The 25,253-nt window shown below is 31.9% G+C and overlaps 1 protein-coding gene and 1 long non-coding RNA gene across 4 annotated transcripts; both read right to left on the minus strand.

Annotated features, from left to right (window-relative positions):
- Positions 1–1,664: 1,664 nt before the first annotated feature.
- Positions 1,665–25,253, minus strand: LOC143046118 (nucleolin-like). 3 transcript variants are annotated; one of them, XM_076219119.1, is made up of 15 exons: positions 25,127–25,253; positions 22,597–22,699; positions 22,126–22,230; positions 21,396–21,476; positions 20,615–20,716; positions 20,116–20,154; positions 19,432–19,548; positions 18,673–18,768; positions 15,634–15,745; positions 6,256–6,546; positions 5,286–5,446; positions 3,836–3,968; positions 3,463–3,578; positions 2,694–2,837; positions 1,665–2,335 (listed from the first exon to the last, which is right to left on the minus strand). In XM_076219119.1, exons 1-15 carry the CDS (start codon positions 25,154–25,156, stop codon positions 2,271–2,273), a joined length of 1,695 nt encoding a protein of 564 aa, XP_076075234.1. In that variant the 5' UTR covers positions 25,157–25,253; the 3' UTR covers positions 1,665–2,270. The 3 variants fall into 3 exon arrangements, with proteins under 3 accessions (XP_076075234.1, XP_076075233.1, XP_076075235.1); XM_076219118.1 differs by having other exon boundaries at positions 21,396–21,473; positions 22,117–22,230; XM_076219120.1 differs by lacking the exon at positions 21,396–21,476 and having other exon boundaries at positions 22,117–22,230.
- On the minus strand, positions 11,062–11,325 carry LOC143046119 (uncharacterized). Its single transcript, XR_012969069.1, has 2 exons — positions 11,235–11,325; positions 11,062–11,202 (listed from the first exon to the last, which is right to left on the minus strand). It is a non-coding gene; the product is annotated as an uncharacterized LOC143046119 (long non-coding RNA).

Raw genomic sequence — 25,253 nt, forward strand, 5'->3', positions numbered from 1 at the left:
AACATTGACCCATTGTTTATAGTATCCAATTTAGGGAGTTTACCATAAAAACAAATTCCTTCACAGATGCAGGAAATGCCGCCAGATCACTATCGCAAAGTAAGAGATGGCAAAAGTCGCAGGCTTGACAAAAATTAGCTCTTTTGATACATTTAATTATTCCTTAGTTACATTACCTTTTTTCTTTAGTCCATTGTTCTAATCTGCACAAATGGTTAAGTTAAAGTTTCTTCTGAAACGTCCATTGTCAGTTTCTCAATTTAATGCATTTTGGATATTAGCCCAGATATGTATCGGACCACATCAAGGATTCTTGCTAAGAGGAAGAGGTCAAGCAAGTTGAATTGCCTTTTGAAATAAGTCAATTTCTTAGAACAGCCCTACTAATCTAAAACAATGTCCGATATTGAAGAAATTTTTTTTGTTTGGTTTCAACGCAAGAATTTTATATCACCATGTGGCAACCTATTCTGCACCAATTGGCTTCCATTTTACAGTTACAGTTGTGGTGACTTATCATTACAATTAAATTGACTAGCATCTCTACTTCATTGCTCATCTAACCATCAGTCTGCTTCAAATCCCAAAACCTCTTGGCATTGATTTGGGTCCGTTTCTAAATTCTAGATATATTCTACCACAAAAAACCTTTTCAACAGATCAAATTCATCAAGGTTACAAGCTAAGACTTCAAAATTAAGAGGCCTACATTTCAGTATGAATTGTTTGCTGAAGACCTGTGGCAAATATTTTGAGTATATTCAGAACAAGCCAACATAAAAACCTTATAGGTTGATATTCAGTAAGAGGGTAGATCATACAACAATTAAGAGCAAGAAAATAAAGGTTTGGCATGTTTATAGGGAAGAGACAAAGAATGTGTCTGAACCTGCTGGTTGTATAGGTTCTATAATATGAAGAAAGTGTCACATTCCATCTATAAACATATCAAGTGTCACATCACCATTCACCATTACATGGATGTTTCCTTGTTCTTAATTGATTTTAAAGTAATGTTTGCTGAATAAACCAAGAGTATGACACACCTTTCCATTAGATGAGGTTCATCAATACTTTATCTCATTTTCTGTATTCATAGGGCAAAAGTAGTTTTAATGACCAAGTTCATTCTTTCAAACAACTATCCTTCACAACAAAAACTTTTTTTCCCCCCAAAGTATATATTGTAGACTCAAAAACTTTTTATAAGAACGAAAACATTCAATTTAATTATTTATTATTCAGTGTGTTGACATGATCATGAGCATAAAATAACATCATAAACATAACAATGGCGACAATGATAAAATACAGCAACTTTTCCACAAAAATCTTACCATGAAATTCTCTCTGATCATTGATTATTTCATTTATAATTGTACAAGTTTTTGTGAAAATAGCTGCAGATAGCATAAAATGACTTCATATAACAATTCATGTAAATACAATAACAAATCTTAAAGTGTAGAAATAAAAATTATGGTTTCAAAATGTAACAGAACACAATAGAAAACGATGGATGCTGTATAAATGCAAAATGGACAACTATAGTATCTACCAATGATAGAAACATTAAAAATTCAAATAGTTATTTATAAACTTTGTGAATTTATGGGATGAAGTTTTTTTAATATCAGAATATTAAATTAGAAACAAGTTTCTGGATTATTTTAGATCAGTATCTTTAGTCATCAAATATTAAAAAGAAATTTAACAGCTAGGAAAATATCTACTCCAAATTTTTTCTATGAAATTTGGAATATAATTTTCGACAGATCCAATTCAATAATGAAGCTCATTTAAATTTTGTACCTTTTTTATTTGAAGGACTGATGTTCACAAGTTTAAAAACAAAATCGGATTTTCAAAACTTTTTTCATGCTTTCCCACATCCAATCAATAAACACTCCATATAGGTTTAATACACTTCTGTACCAAAAAAGTCATATAAAAAATTGTTTAGATTGAAAACAAAAAAAAAATCAAGTATACAATCTAAGTCCAAGTTTATCAGTCCAAACGTGACAATATACACAAGATTTATATAGACTGAACATTGTTTTATCAGCTGGTTAGTCGAAGCATCATTAATTGGTATCGCTTCCACAAACAGTACTTGTACATTTCAACATTGTTCCTTCTGCAAGTCTAATACTGTGCTTCAGAACTTCTTGTAAAATTGAAATCCTCAAAGTGGCAAGCGAACAGAACCCTTCAAATATCATTCTTTCATTCATTCAATTTCAAGTTACATGTGCACAATTATTTATTTAGTCATCAAAGGTCTTCTTTTTTCCTGCATAACTCCCAACGCCACCCCTGTTACCTCTGAATCCTACAAAATCAAATAGTTCACAATTATTTTACAAAACACAAAATATTTGTTCTCAACCTTAATACTTCCAGAAAAAGAAAACAATCTTGAACTATTTTGCAAAAAAATAGAGAAGATAGGTCTCAAACAGTTCCAAAAGTGAACATTCCTTTCAAATATTCACCATTTAGCTGCGGACCAAATTTGAAGTCGCTCTGCTTCTTAGTTCTGTTTTAAGTGATGAAAAATATTTGTTGACATATATATATATTGGCCAATTTAAAATATGAAGTATTCTGGGAAATTTGTAGATGAACAAAGTTTTAAAACTATTAATGTCATGAATTTCCCATACTTAATTATTAGAAGAAATACAAACCTCCTCCACCTCCACGTCCACGTCCTCTGTCTCCAAATCCACCTCTGCCTCCTCTTCCACCACCACCTCTACCTCCTCTAAATCCACCACCACGTCCACCTCTAAATCCGCCTCCACGTCCACCACCTCGTCTATCTCCTCCGGCTGAAAAATGATTGAATAATAATTGTTACATCAAAAAAATTATGAATTGATAATATTGTTGCAGGAGAAAAATGAAGCATTGATATGTGCATGTGAAAATTCAAGCTTTTTTTTTCCAGAATCAAACCAATCTCTCTCCCAGCTTCTTCCATACCATTAAAATGAAATCGGACAAATCTCTATAAAGTCTAAAAATATGCACAACTGCACAAAAATTGAAAATAATCAACTTCCTTTAAACTTGATTTAAGCCTAATGGGACACAAAATTTCAATTCTACCCTATCAACTACTACAGTTGATAAAATAAGTTAAATCTGCTTAAAAAGATATTGCATTGACCAACTTTGTGCTGAGTGACATGTGATGAACTAGAGATGCAATTTGCATTTAAAAATTCTCTTGAATTTGTTTCATAAACTAAAGCCAATATCTAGTTTAGCAACCAGTCAATTCAATTTTTTAATGTGATTACTGGTTTATTAAAACAAAAACATAATTCCTAAGATTTAACAATTTTCTTTTACCGGTCTTTCAAAATTTTAACAGCTTAACTGATCTGGGATCACAATACCTTGTGAAGTAAAGACATTAAAAAGGCAGCTTTAATTGCTAGTTATATTTACCTCCTCTCTCGCCAGCAAAGTCTACAAATATCTGTCTACCATCGATTTCCTTTCCTTTCATGGCATTGAATGCTGATTGGGCAGCCTCAGCAGAATCAAAATCTACAAATCCAAACCTACAAGACAAAGCAATTTTTTTTTAATCTTGCAATATTACACTTTTTACACTTTGCTGTTACTGTATATATGAAACCTGGGTTAATACACTAATTTGCATTGATTAGGCAGTACATTTCAAAAAGAAAATGTGAATTAAGTTTATAGCTGATTTGAACAAATACCAAACTTGTTCGACAAAATTCTTTTTTTTTTTTAAACAGAAAAAATAATGCCTTCTACAATTGTCGGCAGGCCGTAAAAATAGACAACTTACCCTTTTGGTTTCTGAGTGTCTGGAAATTTTGCTATTCTTGCAGCCGTGGAGCCTGAGAAAGCATTTTTCAATCCATGTTCATCAGTATCGAAGGATAGATTCTTGACAAAGAGAACTTTGGACTTTCCAGCTTCTGCAAAACAAATAAAAGGAAGTCAGTTCTACACTTGTCTGTTTATATTCAAATCACGAATTATAATACTGCAAAGTTTTTATTTTATAATGTTGAGTTGCGCCAAGTTTTCAATCTGTATTCCAGATAATTAAACAAACAAGATTGCCAAAATCGATCCTGTTCATCATTTCTTTCAAGTTCAACAACAGAAGCTTAACAGCAACATATTTTTCGTATAACAATCTGTTTTGTCCATGGTGATGTTTGCAACAGCTATACAAAGTGTTTCTTATAAAATCTCAAAATTGATGACAAAACTTACACAGATGGTGCCCCTGATGTATGAATGAAACTAGTTCCAAGAATGGGTTTAGTAAATTATGATGTATATCAAGTAGATCTTGAAATGCAGTATTAAACTTGAAATGCAGTATCAAACTTGAAGTGGAGTGTTATTTTAGCACCTTTTTTTTTTTTCAGACAAATGCCTCGATGTTACATCAATGCCAATACCATAGAAGTACAAAGAAAGTAAAAACTACTTCTTGATGTATATCCTGGTATAAATCAGCCTCGTCATCTTGTGTCATCATTAAAAACAAGGTACTACTTTCTCCAAATCGGTTTAGAAAACAGCAAGGCCAAAAAAAAAAAATAGGTGTGTTTCCTGTTGCATGCCCCAAAAAATTAGGGTCGGTAGGTATTTTTTTTTTTTTTTTTTTTTTTTACTGGCCTGCTTCGGTTGTGGGAGATATTTCATGGTTTTTTCCAGTCACAGTAAATTCATTGTTCTTTAATCCAAAGTCATGATACTGATTGAATATATCAATAAGGTGGTAGAATTAGAAAATGGGGCTATTATACTTTTTTTCTCGTTCCTGTGTGGACACTCATCGATTGTTATTGATAACACACTTTGACTGATGGCCATAGCAGAAGCCATGCCGTTGTTTGACTTCAATCTGTATCACACAAATGCTTACTGTATTAAAATTTTATTTGAAATCAAACGTTTAAAAGATGCCATTCAAAGGCTATACTAAACAAAAACCGTTTCCGGAAAAAAACGAAAAAAATCCGGATTTTTTTTTTTTTTTTTTTTTTTCCGGGAAAAAAAAGTTAGGGTCGGTGCCAAAAAATTAGGGTCGGTCGGGCGACCGGAAACACACCTATTTTTTTTTTTGGCCCAATGTTAAAAGTATATCCTAAAATGGTTTGCAGGACACAATTCCCCTCTTCAAATTAAAGTAGATCTTAAAATGGTTTGCAGGACAATTGATCCACTCTTCATAGTTCTAATTTATTCCATAATTCCACAAGAAAACAAGTAATTACCTCCTGAACTGCCACCAAACTTTCCTCCAGCCGGACTTTGGAAGGTCTTCTTGCTTCCAGAATGATCCAAGTACAGGGCATTACCATCTAACTCTGATCCCTGCTTATCCTTGAGTGCAGCCTCTACTTCAGATGGATCCTTGAAAACTATATAGGCAAACCTGTCAAGATCAAAACCAAAAATAATTTAAGCCCAAAAAAGTAAATTTCAGTTTAACCAGTTTTACAATTTAGAAACTTTTTTAATTAGCGGAAAAAAAATGTTGACACTTGTGAAAGCAAAATATCTGTTAGATGATGCAAGCAATAGTATATCAGTTTCTCCCAAAAAAAGATCTGGTGGAAAACTTGACAATGAAAACAATTTATAAATTAACTGTCTAGAAATAGTAGCCAGGAAACAATAAATTATTAAATTATCCTTAGCTGTCCACCTATATTCGCCTCGAGTTTTTGAAATAAGCAATCAAAGTGGTACCACAATTATATATTATATAAGCCAATTTATTTTGTATTTAGTGAATTTTAACAAATTTATTTGAAATGCAAAATCCAGTTACATCAACTGTCATTAAAATATCTATAAAGGTACAAAAATCCAGTTACATCAACTGTCATTAAAATATCTATAAAGGTACAAAAATTGAAGGCATGAATAATTGTAGATCCAAAAATTTTAATTTAAGAAAGTAACAGTCTTCACGTCGAGTGACAGCCCAGGCAGCCCAGGCTGGTAAAATTGCTATTGGGCCTGTAAAAATCAGACCTACAGGCCAACAGAATCTTACTAAAAGTTTTCAAAAGTTGAGCTGCGGGCCTGTAGATTTAGCAGTTCAACGTGAAGACTGAAGTAACATCTAAATGATATTCACAGATTCTACCTATTTTGTGCAAACACAAATACAAAAACAAGTATTAAGATCTGAAACTTGCACATGCTTTCAGATTTAAGATGACCAGTTATATTTACCCTCTATGACCCTCATCTGGTTTTCTTGGCATCCTAATTTCAACAGATTCAGGGAAAAATTCTTTCAAACTATCTTCAGTTGTGTCATCAGCTAGATTTTTCACAAACAATGTTGAGTCATCTTTTCCTCTACCAGTACTTTGTCTGGCTGGTGTGCTTGCATTATCCTTCTCCTTTTCAATTTTGGATTTAGCTTTTTCTACAACAAGTTCACTATCTCCGATTTTCTTTCCATGAAGTTTCAAAGCCTTTTCTAGGTCATCGTTGTTTTCTAAATCTATATACGCAAACCTTTAAGTAGAAAATAATTCATTGATTAACGAATTGCATAATGAAAATTATCATTTCAGACTCTCATCTACAAAATGGCTCACAAACTGATTTGATTTTCCAAAATGTTTACATTTCATGGGAAGGGCACATGTACTTTTCCATTCCTCCCCTTAGCATGGGTATAACAAGCCTCAGTCAAGAGGGTAGTCGTAATCTACATCTCTAATTCAGAGTGGTGCACGACATAAACTTCATCATTGGCATGTTACACTTGCTTCAATTATTCTGGCAGAAAACTAACACTTGCTTCAATTATTCTTGCAGAAAACTAAAGGTTAGAGATCAGGCCATCATGTCCCTGCTTTATAATCATGTCAATTGCGATTCAAATTGCAATATTAAAATTCTATATACAAGGAAAGCAAGAGTTTTTATTTCAGCACACTCCATCACCAAAAAATTGTTGTGCTGAAATTTTCATACTTGCAAATAGTAATCACTAAGTATTTAACTTGAAATGAAGCACTATTCAAGAATATTTTTTTCAGACAAATGCCTCGATGTTACATCAATGCTAATACCATAGAAGTACAAAGAAAGTAAAAACTACTTTCATATGTACATCCTGGTATAAATCAGCCTCGTCATCTTGTGTCATCATTAAAAAGGGTGCACACAAGGTACTTTTTCTAATCTAGCACTTATTGAATAACTCCTGAAGCAGTTTTGTAAATTCTGTAACCAGTTGTGCTGATTAATAAATTGCTACCATGTCACAACTTTAAATGAAATGGGAAAGGTTGAGTGAATCAGTCAAATAATAGTAAATACTGTGAACACATTACTTCGTGGATATGAAGAATAAAAATTTCAAAGGGATACTTTAAAATTGAACAAGAGTGCACACACTGAAATGTCTCGCCTTCTTTACTAATCATTGAAATTATGTTGATAGTCCTAAGTATAAAGCTTTATTACAACTGTCACATAAACTTAACATTAACCAAGATAGCTAAACAAAGACCAATGAACCATGAAAATAAGGTCAAGGTCAGATGAACCATGCCAGGCAGACATGTACAGCTAACAAAGCTTCCATACAACAAATATAGTTGAACTATTACTTATAGTTTTAGTAAGAAAAATAGACCAAAACACAAAAACTTAACACTGTGCAATGAACCGTGCAATTGAGGTCATGGTCAAATAAACCTGCAGGACTGACATATAGATCATAATATATTTCCATACACCAAATATAGTTGATCTTTGGCATATAATATTAGATAAAAAGACCAAAACATAAAAACTTAACTTTGACCACTGAACCATGAAAATGAGGTCAAGTTCAGATGACATCTGCCCGCTAGACATGTACACCTTACAATCATTCCATACAACAAATATAGTAGACCTATTGCATAAAGTATGAGAAAAACCGACCAAACCACAAAAACTTAACTATAACCACTGAACCATGAAAATGAGGTCAAGGTCAGATGACACCTGCCAGTTGGACATGTACACCTTCCAGTCCTTCCATACACCAAATATACTAGCCTTATTGCTTATAGTATCTGAGATATGGACTTGACCACCAAAACTTAACCTTGTTCACTGATCCATGAAATGAGGTCAAGGTCAAGTGAAAACTGTCTGACGGGCATGAGGACCTTGCAAGGTACGCACATACCAAATATAGTTACCCTATTACTTATAATAAGAGAGAATTCAACATTACAAAAATTCTGAACTTTTTTTTCAAGTGGTCACTGAACCATGAAAATGAGGTCAAGGACATTGGACATGTGACTGACGGAAACTTCGTAACATGAGGCATCTATATACAAAGTATGAAGCATCCAGGTCTTTCACCTTCTAAAATATAAACCTTTTAAGAAGTTAGCTAACGCCGCCGCCGTAGCCGCCGCCGTTGCCGCCGCCGCCGGATCACTATCCCTATGTCGAGCTTTCTGCAACAAAAGTTGCAGGCTCGACAATAAAATTACCAAAATAAAAAAAAAAACTTGCAATTCTAGATTAAAATGCTCATTTGAAATATCAATTACATGCATATATAAACATAGGTTAATTTTTATTTATTTCTTTCAACTTGTAATTTGATAAATTTAAACTTTGCAGATTTAACAACTCATTAGACAGATGATTACACCCCATGAATACACGATTCAATTATGATGTCATATATCATATTAATCAGCAATCTTTAAAGCTTTCTCAGTCTTGCATATTAGACTTCACTGAATTTCAGAAATCAGGGTTCAAAGTTTTAGTCATCATAGAAAGCATGTTTTGTCCTACAGTTTTTATTCAAAAACCTTAATTTCAGTTCTCTGGTTTAAAAACACAGCAATATTTATAAAACACCTTTTCACACAAACACATATCTTATACAAATAGCCTATCTGTAGGATAGATTAAATCAATGTTTAACGTATACAAATATATTGCTGTATCCCATGAAATACATGGAATTACAATTCAGATATTTTATTAATATAAAAAACAAAACCTTCAAACTATCTATAGGACAAGTTTTAATGAATCTTAAAGCAAGTCATATTTCCCTTACTTTTTTTGTCTTTTTCTAGAACCTACAAATCTATAATGCTACTCAGAATCCGGTAAAGTGAAATCATAAGAATCATTTTTAAAATTTCCTCATTGTAGCAAACAAACTGTAAATTATCTAGATCACCTAGTGAAGCAACAATCATTTTAAGTGTGGTGCAGTGGCAACAGCTTAGCAAGCCTTTTATAGCTCGTCAAAAACCAAATAAATGTTTTGGTTCAGAAATGAAAATCAACTTATTCTGGAAGAAATTTACTCATAAATTTGCAATATGGTTCAAAATTTACGGACTTGCTATACTATTTAACTTTCTGCACCACTACAATTTTCTTTTTGAAATGATGTACTACTGTCTTGACCCAGACTGATATATTAAAAAAATTGACAGAATCTTAAATGATAAACTTTAATCCTTTCAGACAAATGCCTCGATGTTACATCAGCGTTTGTACCATTCATATACAAAGAAAGTAAAAACTACTCCCATATGTACATCCTGATATAAATCAGCCTCGTCATCTTGTGTCATCACTAAGGTAAATCAAATAATTAACATTTCAATGATTTGGTTGCTCAATGAATATTTTCTTAATTTCAAGGGGGTAGAATAAATACAATATTAACTGGTGAAGTGGACTGCCCTCGATTAAATTTCTTTGTTCTTCAGATGAAAATGAGTATCACAGACCTGCATCCAATTTTCTTTCATGATCAAGAAAGATAATGAAACAATTTTTGTTCAATCTGCCAAGCACATGCAAGTGATATCCAACTTTATTTACTTATCCATAACAATCCAAGTTCTAACATCTTTGCAACTTAAATTTATTGTGAGAACTTGTATGATCATATTGAAGTTTTTAAAGTGCTCCTCAGAATCCGGTAAAAATGAGATCATCCAATTTCTTGTCCTAGACTCTAGTCCAAAAAAGAATTTCATCACAGAAGCATTTGTATTATAAAATCGAACAACTGTTTGGAATATTTACGTTCTAAATCCTTGAAATGAAAGAAACAAGAATGTGTCCTTGGTACACTGATGCTCCACTTGCACCATATTTTCTATGTTCAGTGGACTGTGAAATTGGGGTCAAAACTCATTTGGCATTAAAATTAGAAAGATCATATCATAGGGGAACATGTGTACCAAGTCTGAAGTTGAAGTCAAAAACTTGAACCTACAGATAATGCCCATAAATGTGGCATTAAAAAGAATGATTTAAAACATTGTTCCTTCTACAATTTTTAACCGACATAATAAAAGGCCTTTGTTTCCATAAAAAATGCTAGATAAAATTTTGGTGATCATCTTAATATAGTAATTCACAAGTTGCCTGCTGTTTTTATTGATTTAAAGATGCAAATGTTCAATTTAATGTATAACCTCCTTATATTACAGAACCAAGCTTCAGACAAAAGGGTGATAGTCGTGATCAGTCATGAATGTAATCAGCGTGGTGCACGACATACTGTCATCATCAGCTTTTAATCAGTTACCAACATTCTCCCAAATAACCACTACAATAGTCTGTCCATTCATATTTATACTTTTATAACAGAAGCAAATTAAATTGATAGTTTAAAAAAACATCATGAAATTTTTTATAAAACAACCCTTGAAAGACATTCTTTTTCATTTTAAAACTATGGACTTGAAACATTAAACTCGGATTCTGAGAAAGTAGAAAGATGTTTGAATGTGTTTTATTTCTTTTTTGAAAGTTATTTTCCACAAAGCTCACTTGATACATTATTATTATTTTAGCAGTTTAGATGGATTTTTAGAGGAAGAAATCCATGTAATCTCAATCATATCTAGTCTATGTTACGCTTGCATCATTTCTTCAAAAATAATTGACAATTTTTTTAATCAGAGCCCAAAAAACACAAAATAAACATTTTCCATTTTTGGTTAACCTATGAATGTATATATGCATCAGTTATATTTCCCGATCTCAGCAATGGTTTTTAAATCGTCACCGACTCTCAGTAGCAGAACTGGTTAAAATTTTCATCATTGATCAAGAAAATTTGTGTCCGTTACTATTTCTGTAATTTTCAACTTTTATTGCTACCTTCTTCTCCATCCAAGGAATCTCAATATCAAATTAACCTCCATCCAAGGAATCTCAATATCAAATTAACAAGTTTCTTTTACACAATTGATGGAATTTTATTTTTTGAATGTTGGGACTATAAAAAAACAAGAGGCTCTCAAGAGCCTGAATCGCTCACCTGAATTTTTTTGGTTTAATCTCTCATCAATGATTATTTTGGCTTTTCAATTTATTTAAATGTTCTTTGAATCTTCCTATTTTCTTCAAAAGCAAAAAAAAATCATTTTCTCCTATGTTCTATTTTAGCCATAGGAGCTATGTTTCTTGACATACAAGGAAATGAAATATAAAATTTATACTAGATACTCTGAAACTCTGAGACTCATTTAGCCTAAGTTTGGCTGAAATTGATACAGCAGTTTCATAAGAGAAGATTTTTTAAAGTAAGTCAACATGATGAACAAATTGTGAAAAAAGTCTTTAAAGGGCAATAACTCCTAAAGAGGTCAATTGACAATTTTGGTCAAATTGACTTATTTGTAGATCTTACTTTGCTGATCATATTTGCTGTTTACAGTTTATCTTTATCTATAATAATATTCAAGATAATGACCAAAAACTGCAAAATTTCCTTAAAATTACCAATTAATTGGCAGCAACCCAACAATTGGATGTTTGATTCATCTGAAAATTTCAGGGCTGATAGATATTGACCTAATGAACATTTTTACTCCATGTCAGATTTGCTCTTAATGCTTTCGTTTTGGAGATATAAGCCAAAAACTGCATTTGACCCCTATGTTCTATTTTAAGTAACGGCGGCCATGTTTTTTGACGGATCAAAAATTAAAGCACACACTTTGTGCAGGATAATCTAAGGAACAACCATGCTAAGTTTTAACCAAATCCATTCAGTAGTTTCAGAGGAGAAGATTTTTTAAAGTTAGCAAATATGATGAACAAATTGTGAAAAATTGTCATTAAAGGACAATAACCCCTTAAGGGGTCAATTGACAATTTTGGTCATATTAACTTATTTATAGATCTTACTTTGCTGATCTTTTTTGCTGTTTACAGTTTATCTTTATCTATAATAATATTCAAGATAATGACCAAAAACTGCAAAATTTCCTTAAAATTACCAATTAAGTGGCAGCAACCCAACAATGGTTTTTTGATTCATCTGAAAATTTCAGGGCTGATAGATCTTGACCTAATGAACATTTTTACTCCATGTCAGATTTGCTCTAAATGCTTTCGTTTTTGAGATATAAGCCAAAAACTGCATTTGACCCCTATGTTCTATTTTAAGTAACGGCGGCCATGTTTTTTGACGGATCAAAAATCAAAGCACACACTTTGTGCAGGATAATCTAAGGAACAATCATGCTAAGTTTTAACCAAATCCATTCAGTAGTTTCAGAGGAGAAGATTTTTTAAAGTTAGCAAATATGATGAACAAATTGTGAAAAATTGTCATTAAAGGACAATAACCCCTTAAGGGGTCAATTGACAATTTTGGTCATATTAACTTATTTGTAGATTTTACTTTGCTGATCTTTTTTGCTGTTTACAGTTTATCTTTATCTATAATAATATTCAAGATAATGACCAACCAGGTGCTCCGCAGGGCGCAGCTTTATACGACCGCAGAGGTCGAACCCTGAACAGTTGGGGCAAGTATGGACAAAACATTCATGCATGATACAGCTCTGAATTTGGATTGTGATCAAATTTTTGACATTACATGGTTTTTTTTTACACAAAACAAATGCCAAGTTTTACAAATCAATTAAAGATTTCTTCTTCAAACTTTTTAAATCTAAAATTAAATAGTTGACACAGCATAGGTTTCTGACACAGAATGAATGTGGTCTAATGAACTTAAAAGGTTTTTTTTGCCTTTGAGCAATTCACTATGCTGTTGAATATTAATCCTCTCAAAAAAATGTTTGAAGAAATTTTCTTTTTATTTATGAAATCTGAAATGAGAAAAATTTAACCCCCCCCCCCTTTTTTTCACATCCCTGTTTCCCTTTTTCAAAACTGATATCAATTCAAATTTCTAATGGAGTTTGCAACAATAACTACTCATTTAAATACATCATAAAATATTAAGATGTAAAAAAACTGCTTGTTATCACTGAATGGTAAAGATTATTTAAATTTATCAGTTGGTAGTAAAAAGTGTATATACATTGTATATTGTATATAACAAAGATTTAAGTTGATTCTGGACAAAGAAAGATGACTCCAATTAAAAAAAATTCTTGCTATTGCACTGTGCAATAGGATATTTCTTGCTTACTATTCTGGACAAAGAAAGATAACTCTGATTAAAAAAAAATTTGCTATTTCACAATATTGTGCAATTAGATATTTCTTGCCATTGCACAATACTGTGCAATTGAAAAGACTTGCTATTGCACAATACTTAATATAATAATTTTAGATCCTGATTTGGACCAACTTGAAAACTGGGCCCATAATCAAAAATCTAAGTACATGTTTAGATTCAGCATATCAAAGAGGCCCAAGAATTCAATTTTTGTTAAAATCAAACTTAAGTTTAATTTTGGACCCTTTGGACCTTAATGTAGACCAATTTGAAAACGGGACCAAAAGTTGAGAATCGACATATACAGTTAGATTCGGCATATCAAAGAACCCCAATTGTTCAATTTTGATGAAATCAAACAAAGTTTAATTTTGGACCCTTTGGGCCCCTTTTTCCTAAACTGTTGGGACCAAAACTCCCAAAATCAATACCAACCTTCCTTTTATGGTCATAAGCCTTGTGTTTAAATTTCATAGATTTGTATTTACTTATACTAACGTTATGGTGCGAAAACCAAGAAAAATGCTTATTTGGGTCCCTTTTTGGCCCCTAATTCCTAAACTGTTGGGTCCTAAACTCCCAAAATCGATACCAACCTTCCTTTTGTGGTCATAAACATTGTGTTTAAATTTCATAGATTTCTATTTACTTAACCTAAGGTTATTGTGCAAAAACCAAGAAAAATGCTTATTTGGGCCCTTTATTGGCCCCTTATTCCTAAACTATTGAAACCAAAACTCCCAAAATCGATCCCAATCTTTCTTTTGTGGTCATAAACCTTGTGTCAAAATTTCATAGATTTCTATTAACTTAAACTAAAGTTATGGTGCGAAAACCAAGAAAATGCTTATTTGGGCCCTTTTTGGCCCCTAATTCCTAAAATGTTGTGACCAAAACTCCCAAAATCAATACCAACCTTCCTTTTATGGTCATAAACCTTGTGTTAAAATTTCATAGATTTCTATTCACTTTTACTACAGTTAGAGTGCGAAAACTATAAGTATTCGGACGCCGGACGACGACGACGACGACGACGACGACGCTGACGCCAACGTGATAGCAGTATACGACGAAAATTTTTTCAAAATTTGCGGTCGTATAAAAACTGCAAAATTTCCTTAAAATTACCAATTTAGTGGCAGCAACCCAACAATGGTTTGTTTGATTCATCTGAAAATTTCAGGGCTGATAGATCTTGACCTAATGAACATTTTTACCCCATGTCAGATTTGCTCTAAATGCTTTCGTTTTTGAGATATAAGCCAAAAACTGCATTTGACCCCTATGTTCTATTTTAAGTAACGGCGGCCATGTTTTTTGACGGATCAAAAATCGAAGCGCACATTTTGTGCAGGATATACTAAGGAACAATCATGTTAAGTTTCATTCAAATCCATTCAGTAGTTTCAGAGGAGAAGATGTTTGAAAAATTGTTAACGACAACGACGACGTCGACGACGACACGGATGCCAAGTGATGAGAAAAGCTCACATGGCCTTTTAGGCCAGGTGAGCTAAAAAGTTTGACAACCAGCATGAACATGCCATAAACCTTTCTTGTGTGTTCTACAAGATAGTAATTAGTGGATTAATAGGATTCTTAGTAAAGGAATTGGTAAAAAAATTCACAAAAACCCTTTATTGATAATGGTATACCATCAGATATAAAGTAGGTTGGTTTTAAATTCAATAGTAACTGGTAGACAGATGTACACGTCAGGTTCAGTGATACAAATGCAACAAATGACTTTGCAGACATCTACCAGTAGAGTTATTATCAAAAAGCCATTCCTAATGAGCAAAATATCTGACCGACTAAATTATACTTATTCTGTACATGTTTGAATCTGTTTTGAAATATAAGAATATTAACTTGATATAAAATAATGTTCTCCAATCTCAGTAGTAGCAAATGAAATCGTCATAAACTATCAGTAGCAGAACTGGTTAAAATTTATCATCATTGACTGGAGACATTATAGATGCCTAACAATTATTCTTCAAAGGAAACATCTAAAATGTGCAAACCCAATTTAATCAATTCTAAAAAAAACATTACTATTGCTTGTAAAAGTCAACTAGACATTAAACACTCCCACACCATATGTCTCTACTTACTTCTTTTTCTCTGGTCTACGAACTGCTTTTACTTCTATCCCTTTTTTGGTGAAGATCTTTTCAACTTTATCAGCATCCATTTCTTTTGGAAGGTTTCCAACAAACATGGTAACTGAAATATAAAGTAATTTTGAATAACTTCAAATTCTACCATCTTGTATATTGAATTCTTATTTAGACTAAAAATTCCTTCATTTTCATTAACAATTTTTGGGTTGGTACAATCAGATATCACATCAGTTGCAATATCTAAATATCTTCCAAGGTAAGAACAGACAAGTCCTTAAACCCTAGTAAATATTGAGGTTAGTTAATACTAAACCCTCATACCAGATACCTTTGCCCTTGATGTTGTGCATAGAATTTATACCAGACTTAATCTCAAGGCATTGCCTGAAACTAGAGGATGGAAATAAAGAAAAAGACCTATGAAATACATGTATACAACAATGGTATATACCTGAAACATCAATTTAACAAATCCTTCAATATAAAGCAAAACGGAACTTATTTAGACAGATTTTAATCTTTTTAGTAAGGTAAAAAATATTAACAACTAGATACAAAATAATGTTCTCCCAATCTCAGTAGTAGCAAATGAAATCGTCATAAACTATCAGTAGCAGAACTGGTTAAAATTATCATCATTGACTGGGAGAAACAATATTTTTTCTGAAATAAATTTTTCTTTTGTATTTTATTCATTGCTTTTTATGGTAATCAGACGGTTCATTTTCTTGTTTTCTTGTTTTACATTAAACACAAGACTTACTATTGTTTTAAACAATTACTGTAAACATTGTATATAAATTTAATTTACAGTGACTTGACTGTTAGTGTTGCTCTCCACCAATTGCAACTCATTCAAAATTTTGACATTAAACCAAATTGTTCAACTGGTCAGAATATTGAACAAATTGTTCAGTCAAAAAGTGAAAGTGCAAGGTGATAAAATAAAATATACTTACAATCCTATAAGACTTTAACTCAACTTTAATGATGATGTGAGTATGTTTCAAGTTTGTATAGGTCCAAACTAAGCTTTCATATAGTATTCTATATTCATAAGAACCAGATATTATTTAAAATAAATGATCACATATTCAGTAAAATATGCGTGAAATAACAATATGCTATTGATAAGTTTCCATGGGGAGATAACCTAAAATATTATTCTTTGGAATGAAGATTTTTTGAAAGAAAAAATGATTATCTCCCCATGGAAACTTCGTACAAACATATTGCAATTTTACATATATTTACTGAATACAAAATTTTTTAATTCACATAGTCGGAATCTTATAATAGAAGACTTTTCGAAAGAAAAACTATATGAAAGCTTAGTTTGGACATTTTACAGCAATTCAAAATAACAAGTTCACCTTAAGCATGGTAATGACTATAATACAAGAGTGCACACGCTGAAATGTCTCGCCTTCTATACTAACCATTGATATTATGTTGATAGTCCTAAGTATAAAGCTAAGCTTTATTACAACTAAGATAACTAAACAAAGACCAATGAACCTTGAAAAAGAGGTCCAGGTCAGATGAACCATGCCAGGCAGACAGGTACAGCTAACAATGCTTCTATACAACATATGTAGTTGACACATTACTTATAGTTTAAGAAAAATAGACCAAAACACAAAAACTTAACACTGTGCAATGAACCGTGAAAATGAGGTCACGGTTAAATAAAACCTGCTCAACTGACATAAAGATCATAAAATATTTCCATACACCAAATATAGTTGACCTATGGCATATAGCATTAGATAAAAAGACCAAAACTCAAAAACTTAACTTTGACCACTGAACCATGAAAATGAGGTCAAGGTCACATGACATCTGCCCGCTAGACATGTACACTTAACAATCATTCCATACAACAAATATAGTAGACCTATTGCATATGGTATGAGAAAAACAGACCAAAACACAAAAATTTAACTGTAACCACTGAACCATGAAAATGAGGTCAAGGTCAGATGACACCTGCCAGTTGGACATGTACACCTTACAGTGCTTTCATACACCGAATATACTAGCCCTATTGCTTATAGTATCTGAGATATGGACTTGACCACCAAAACTTAACCTTGTTCACTGATCCATGAAATGAGGTCGAGGTCAAGTGAAAACTGTCTGACAGACACGAGGACCTTGCAAGGTACACACATATCAAATATAGTTATCCTATTACTTATAATAAGAGAGAATTCAACATTACAAAAAATTTGAACTTTTTTTTCAAGTGGTTACTGAACCATGAAAATGAGGTCAAGGACATTGGACATGTGACTGACGGAAACTTCGTAACATGAAGCATCTATATACAAAGTATGGAGCATCCAGGTCTTCCACCTTCTAAAATATAAAGCTTTTAAGAAGTGAGCTAACGCCGCCGCCGGATCACTATCCCTATGTCGAGCTTTCTGCAACAAAAGTTGCAGGCTCGACAATACCTATACATACTGATAGACTAATGTTGTCACAACAACATTAAAGTGAAGTTAAAAGTCTTATAGGATTGCAAGTATGTTTTATTATATCACCTTGCACTTTCATGACTTGGCTGTGGTTTTCTACAGCAGTTTGTTCGTATTTCTGACCAGTTGAACAATTTGATTTTATGAAACAAATTGCAATTTGGTCAAAATTTTGAATGAGTTGCAATTGGTGGAGTGTAACACTAACAGTCAAGTCACTGTAATCATTCAGCTCAGCTTTGGGTGCTGTGATTATCAACAAAACATTGTTTTAATTTGACCTGGGTTTTGCTCCTTTTGGAAGACTGTTCAGTGACCTATAGGTGTTTATACATACATCTTTAGTTACTATAAACCACTGAAGCACAAAAATGTATTAAAAGAAACTTTAAAAAAGTCTTTTTTCAATTTAAGTGATAATTGGATTGTGAAAATGGGAGTTGCCACAATTAATGGTAAAAAATCTCATTTCTTTTTAAGTAAACAGGTAAAAATGCGGACATAACAAAAGTCTGGTAAACTCAATGTTTTGACTTAAAATTATTACTTGTTTCGCTATCATCAGTCTTCTGTTTCTTTGACTCCTTTTTGTTTTGTTTTTCCTTCTTTCTCTTTCCATTTGTCACAGGCGTTTCTTCTGCATCTATAAATTGAAAAATGAACCAATATTATTATTTTTCAAATGTTCAAATCAAAGAAAGATTTAGAAGTTCAAACGTTTCAAATACAGCACAATACAGAAGAGTAATTCCATTCCAAAGGTTTGGTTGGCTTGCTGGCTTTGTCATTATAAATGTTTGCTACAGCATTGTAATAAAGTGAAACATCAAAGTTAACTACCACTCAGAATTGTGTATATTAAGCATTGTAATAAAGTCAAACATCAAAGTTAACTACCACTCAGAATTGTGTATATTAAGATCATACAGCAGTCCTAGACTCTAGTCCAAAAAAGTTTCATCATTGTAGTAGTTACCTCAACATTCAACAGAAAGTTCTATTCATATTCAAAATAAATATGGTATAATATAGAACTGATTTCTGCAACCTTTACCTTCTACTCCAGTCTATCAGTGTAAAAGCAGTGATGTATATTACAAGCCAATTTAATACAGTAGTGTTTTATATCAAAGATTTAACATGGAAAACCAGTTCAATTAAAATAATTACAGTGCAAATTTTTCATGGTACAGGAGAAGGAAAGCTTCAACAAAATTTAAAGAAATACTACTACAGCATGTAGATTTAAATTCAATACAACAGATATTAAAATCGTTTTCTAGAAAATTTTAAAGCAGTTGCTCACCAGAATCATCCTCACTTTCATCTTCATCATCATCAGATTCATCATCATCTTCATCTTCATCTACTTCCATTTTAGTTTGCTTTCCTTTCTTTGCTTTTTGGGGAGCTTCTTTCTCATCTACAAAATATATAAATAGATTACAGCTAATTTCCTACATCATGTAGAGCTAAACTTTGGTTGGCTTGCTTGCTTTGTTTGTATATTGTACAGTCATATTAGGATAACACCTAATTGAATTCAAATGATATGTATATATAGGTTAAACTACATGTATGCCTATATATATTGTTTAAAGACGTCAATTATAAACAATTATACAAACAAAACAAGCAAGCCAACCAAAGTTTTACTTTGCAAGCATTAGAAAATCAGCTGTAACAAAAATTTTACAATCAATCTAAATCATGTATTATGTGGTTTATTTTGTCTACTTGCAAAGTTGTGGTTTACTTAATAAAGTCATAAAAAAAAGTTCTCACGGAATATTAAATTTAATTAAATTTGAGTTTTGTTTGGATTTTAATTGATTTTTAATTTACTGTCAGATCCCTGCCAAGATTCAAACTGAATTCTTTTAAGTTTGACAAGTTCCTAATCTAAACATACTGATAACCAATTTGTTCAAAAAACAGGCATAAAAATGGCAAATTTTAGCTTTAAAGTTTGATAGATCAATATACAAACCAGAATCACTTTCATCTTCATCATCATCTTCCTCATCATCTATAAGAAAACAAATACTATTTAAAACTATGAAACCAAATCCATCTCAATACCCAATTTCTCATCTTCAGCTTCATATTTCAATTTAACAATTTTTAATTTCAGTTACAAGATTTTGAATCTTTGTAGTCTCTTGTTAATTAGATCACTTGTAATTCATCAACCAAAGCCTGGGACCTTCAATTGCAACTTTTTACAGATTTTTCTGAATAGAAAATTTACAAATGAAAAAGGAACCTTCTTGAAAGATTACTTGATAGGTAGGTAAAGCACAGTTTTTCCTTTGGCTCACTAAGAACAAGAAGCCATTCAAGGTCTGTATATCAGTTCAGTTTGTAGTTCGTTTGTTGGAGTTTTTTTATACAGTAATCAGCTATCCCAAATTCAAGGGGACTACGGCCTTAAAGTGTTTAACACCAGCATAGCTGTTTACAAACATTTTTAAGAATGGTATACAAACCGGAATCATCGTCGTCATCACTATCCTCTGCTGGGGCAGCTTTTCCTTTCTTTGCTTGTTTGGCTTGAGCCTTAGGAGCAACCTTAATTGGTTCTTCTTCATCTAATAAAAAGTTTGATATTTAAGAACCAATTATATCTATAAAATCCACAAGATTAATTATGTACTTGCCAAAAGTTTTACTTATCAAATTTATATTGTGGTTAAAGTGTTCTTATTAAAATATTTATGCAAAAATTCATTAATGTAAAATTCCAAGTCATAGCATTCCAGTTGGCAAAAATACTTTCAACACATACACACAAAATCAAGCGTTTACCTTACAGAAGATGGTTTCTGAAGTCAATATTGAAGCGTTGTCCAAGAACACATCTTAATACAACATGGTGCTGACGTATTGTTTAATGTCATACAAGAATATTATTCCTCCTCGATTATTGCTTCATTAAGACAATTAATCCAACTAGGTACTAAGCTTTAATATGAGCAATGCCCCGTTATAAGCCTGCACCTCGAATGGGTTTTTACCACACTATAAATTCATGTTTGACAACAGAACAAATTTGGATAAATATTATTCTGAATTATCGAAATTGAACAGCTTTCCCATTAGTCAAGTTTATCACAAAATGTGACAGAGCAATGCATAAATTTATATTAATATCATTTACCGTTTCCCCTATTCTTTCTTATCACTGCTCTATAAACATCTTATTTTCAACACAAGGGAATCACTAATAAAGCATATTTTTTTTAATGAAATGTTTGGACAAATACAAACCAGTTTTCATTTCATCATGGTCTCCATCAGCTTTAGTTGGGTTGGCTACAGTATTGGAAGCAGCCTTTTTACATACTTCTAGTTAAATAAAATTTTATAACAATTTTAGGTTGACTTTCCTGATCACGATTGTTTCAAGAAATTAAAAAACCATGAACTTCCAAAGTTCAAGGGGAAAAAACCTTGACAAAATAAGTCAAATTTAAAAAGGAATAAACTGGTTTTTATATTTTTCTTGCTCCACAACATTTTGTTGGTGAAAACATTGATATTATATGGGTTTGATTTTCACCACAGCCACCCCACACAGATTTTATTTAATTAAAATGATTAAGTAACACTTTTTTGCATAATGCCAGGTCAAATTTATTCAGCTTATTGGGACAGGACATCTCTTTAAATCATTGATCTTTTTAAGGCTACATTTTAATGTTGGATTGTGTCTCAATAACTACAAGGCCAAAAGCATCAATATATGAAACAAGACAATGGTTTAAGTACAGTATGAAATGCAAAAGTCAAAAGCCTTTTTACAGGAGGAAAGCTTTTCCTCAATGCCAACTACCTTATATTATCAAACCATTCATATTGTCTGGGTTTTTTTAAACTTCATATACCAGGGGAGAACAATCAACTATAGATTTTCCAACCAACAGCTTTGTTCTTGTACTTATTCAAGTTTCATAAGTTTCCTAGATCAACAGAAAATTTTCGTAACTACCTGAATCAGAATCATCATCATCATCATCATCATCATCATCACTTTCTTCAGCAGGTGGAGCAGCCTTGGCCTTCTTATTTTTCTGTGGTGCCACTTTCGTTACTGGTTCATCATCTAAATACAAAATTACGATATTTATGAACAAGGCAAAATTTTCATCTGTAAACTTGGCAACCCCAGAAAAAGCCTCATCTGGTTCACTCAACTTTATTTCCAGTTACATGTAGCAGCCATTTGTCAAATTGTTTTTGTTAGACAAGTTTGCACTCCGTCTCTGCTTTACATTATACTTTGACAATTATCAGTTTAAAGCCAAAAGTTTACACACGAACATCCCTACCTAGTACAATACCATAAAAATTCTAATTTTACTAATTCATTATAGTGAAGTTCCTCTGCTTTTACTGGAGTCCCACTTTTAGTTTTTTCAACAAAAAAACAAAGTTTGATTTTCTCTTAAAAATTGAAGACGAGTCTTACCACTATCGTCATCGCTGTCATCATCATCATCGTCGTCTTCTTCAACTTCTACAGCTTTCCTTTTCTGAGGTGATGCTGCAGCTTTTTGTCCTCCCTTCTTTCCCTACAAAATTGTAACACAACATAAAATAACAATTCTGATTCTGCATACAATTATTGAAGTATTACATGTACATTCTGCATACAATTATTGAAGCATTTTATGTACAATGTACTTAGGGGATTTACCTACTTCCAAGTTTGTAAACTAGTCTATGTACAATTTTGTCACCATGATTTTTGTTTTAATATATTAGTCATTTCATGCATTTCATTACCAATGTACATGTAACCAATATCTATGACAGACTTATTTAATTTGAAACACTATTTCTTTAGTTTTTCAAAGGTTCACATAAATTTTTCAGAAATGTGTTCCCTTTATGAATGACTAATATTATATTGTGTTGCAGCCACACTGATGAATCCCAACATAACCTTTTAATTTCATCGCATTTCTAACAATCTAACCTTGTGTTATACATGTTCAACCCAAATTTCCATATATATATAAACTGGATACAATGCAAAAGTTAAATACAAAATGTTGACCACACGATATACAAAAAAAACATCCAACAAAAATCCACTGCAAAAGCTTTCGACTGGAAACAACAAAATGTTGAGATTAAAAAATAAGTCTGTTTACATACATTTCTTATACTTATTACTACCAGTAATTTGTTTAACAGCCTTTGTAAAACTTGCTTCATCTCATACCACAGACAGTGTATCGTGTGAAATCAAGTCAACAGTTGTCATCTTTTAAGATCATCTAATTTAAGTTTTACAGGATTTCAATCAATATAAACTATATTCGAAAACACTACTTATAATTTTGATCTAGTGTTGTACAGGATTGACAAGTTTTACAGAGATTGTGCAAGACTAAAATCAAAACACTAAATACTTACATGGTTTAACCATTAGTAAGTATACTGGAAACAAGGTTTCCTTTTCATTATTCAATGCAAATGTCGCCACTTGCTTTTTATTCAACAAGGTGTCTTGCAAGCGCTTATTTTAGCAAAATGTCGCCATTTGCTTGTACATATTTATAGCATCAACCTCATTCTGACGATGTCAGATAGGTTTGTATCATGTGCTATCACTTGCAACAATGCAACTTTTTCAGACGATGTCAGAAAATTTATCACAGCCTGTGATAAGCGTGGTACACTTTCCGTTTTTTTTCATTTTGCAACCTTTTCCAGAACCTGTCGCCAGGAATTCTGGAATTAAAATGCTTTTTACCAACTTTGCCTTTCATGCATATTCCACCTCTTAACCTGTCGCCAGGAATACCTTTCTGTTCTAATGTATGTATTCTGTCGCCAGAATGCTTACATCTACCTCGTCGCCAAGGTTACCAACCATTAATGTTGTAAATTTAATTGTTGCCAAAGTTCATTGAATTATATTTAGCTACAAGGTTTTTTTTATATACTTTCACAAAAATTCAAAATGATAATTTACACAAAATTAATCTATCATTGAGATTCTAGGTTTTAAACCCCTTCACCATAAAAGTATTGCCTATATTATTTTTTTCAAGAAAAAAAAAGCTATTTGAATTTTAAAGGTTGGATAACTCCATTTGCCATTTAGGGATTTTAATTTTTTTTCTCAAAATTATTTACCAGCAACTACAATGGAGTAAAATACATTCCCAGTATCCATTATCAATCATTAATTATGCTTTTTTTATAATCAATTCAATATTTCAAACTAAATGTAGTTTCTCCATACATTTCCTAATTATATAATTTACTTTAAAAAATGTTTTGTGTTAATTCAGAGTGAAAAGTTACTCATTAAAGACTACCATTAAGACCAAAATGGCCAAACAAACTTCCTTTCCAGCTGCTACTTTTCACAATACATTTACTTCGTAGCTAAATATTCGTATTGATAAAATAAAAATTGCAGATTACACCACAAACTCGTCTCTAAATTAGTTTTCTTCAGAAAATTAGATTAAATTTAAATATTTCAGTTCATTCTACAAAAAAAAAAAAAAAAAAAAAAAAAGAAAAAGAAGAGATGTCCATAAATGGCATGCATTATATTTCCCAAATAAGAATTTAATTTTTATTTTAAAATGTTCCATCCTAGCTGCGAAACCATTGCTGTTATTCCTACTAAAATACCAGCAAAGATTTAGATAATTTGTAATTGTAATAATTTTTACATTGTACTTTCAGCAGTTCAGATTTCAGGATCCAATTAAAATTAATTTACAGAAAAAAATTAAAATGACGAGCAAAATAATTTTAACCCCAATTATATATTATCTAGGATATCTAAAATGATTCAGCTACTAAAATTCAATTTGTAAATTAAGTTGACCCGACATGAATTATACTGCACCACGTGCTCAGCTCGCACATCTCATTATTTCACCATAATTTCATTTAGATCCATTAAATGTAAAAAAATCTATGAAGCTCTTCGTAGTTCTAAACATATTTAAACAACTGTAACTCTTTACTTTCTTTCCCTTGGTTGCTTTTGGAGGCATGATGTCAAGTTTGAAATGCTCTGAAAAATTCACGTCCACCACACACAAGCTTGATCAGTAAAAAGAAAGACCATGTGGTCGTCGTTATTTTCGAAGA

Source organism: Mytilus galloprovincialis, chromosome 9, assembly GCF_965363235.1.
Source record: "Mytilus galloprovincialis chromosome 9, xbMytGall1.hap1.1, whole genome shotgun sequence".
In the NCBI taxonomy this organism is placed as follows: Eukaryota; Metazoa; Mollusca; class Bivalvia; order Mytilida; family Mytilidae; genus Mytilus; species Mytilus galloprovincialis.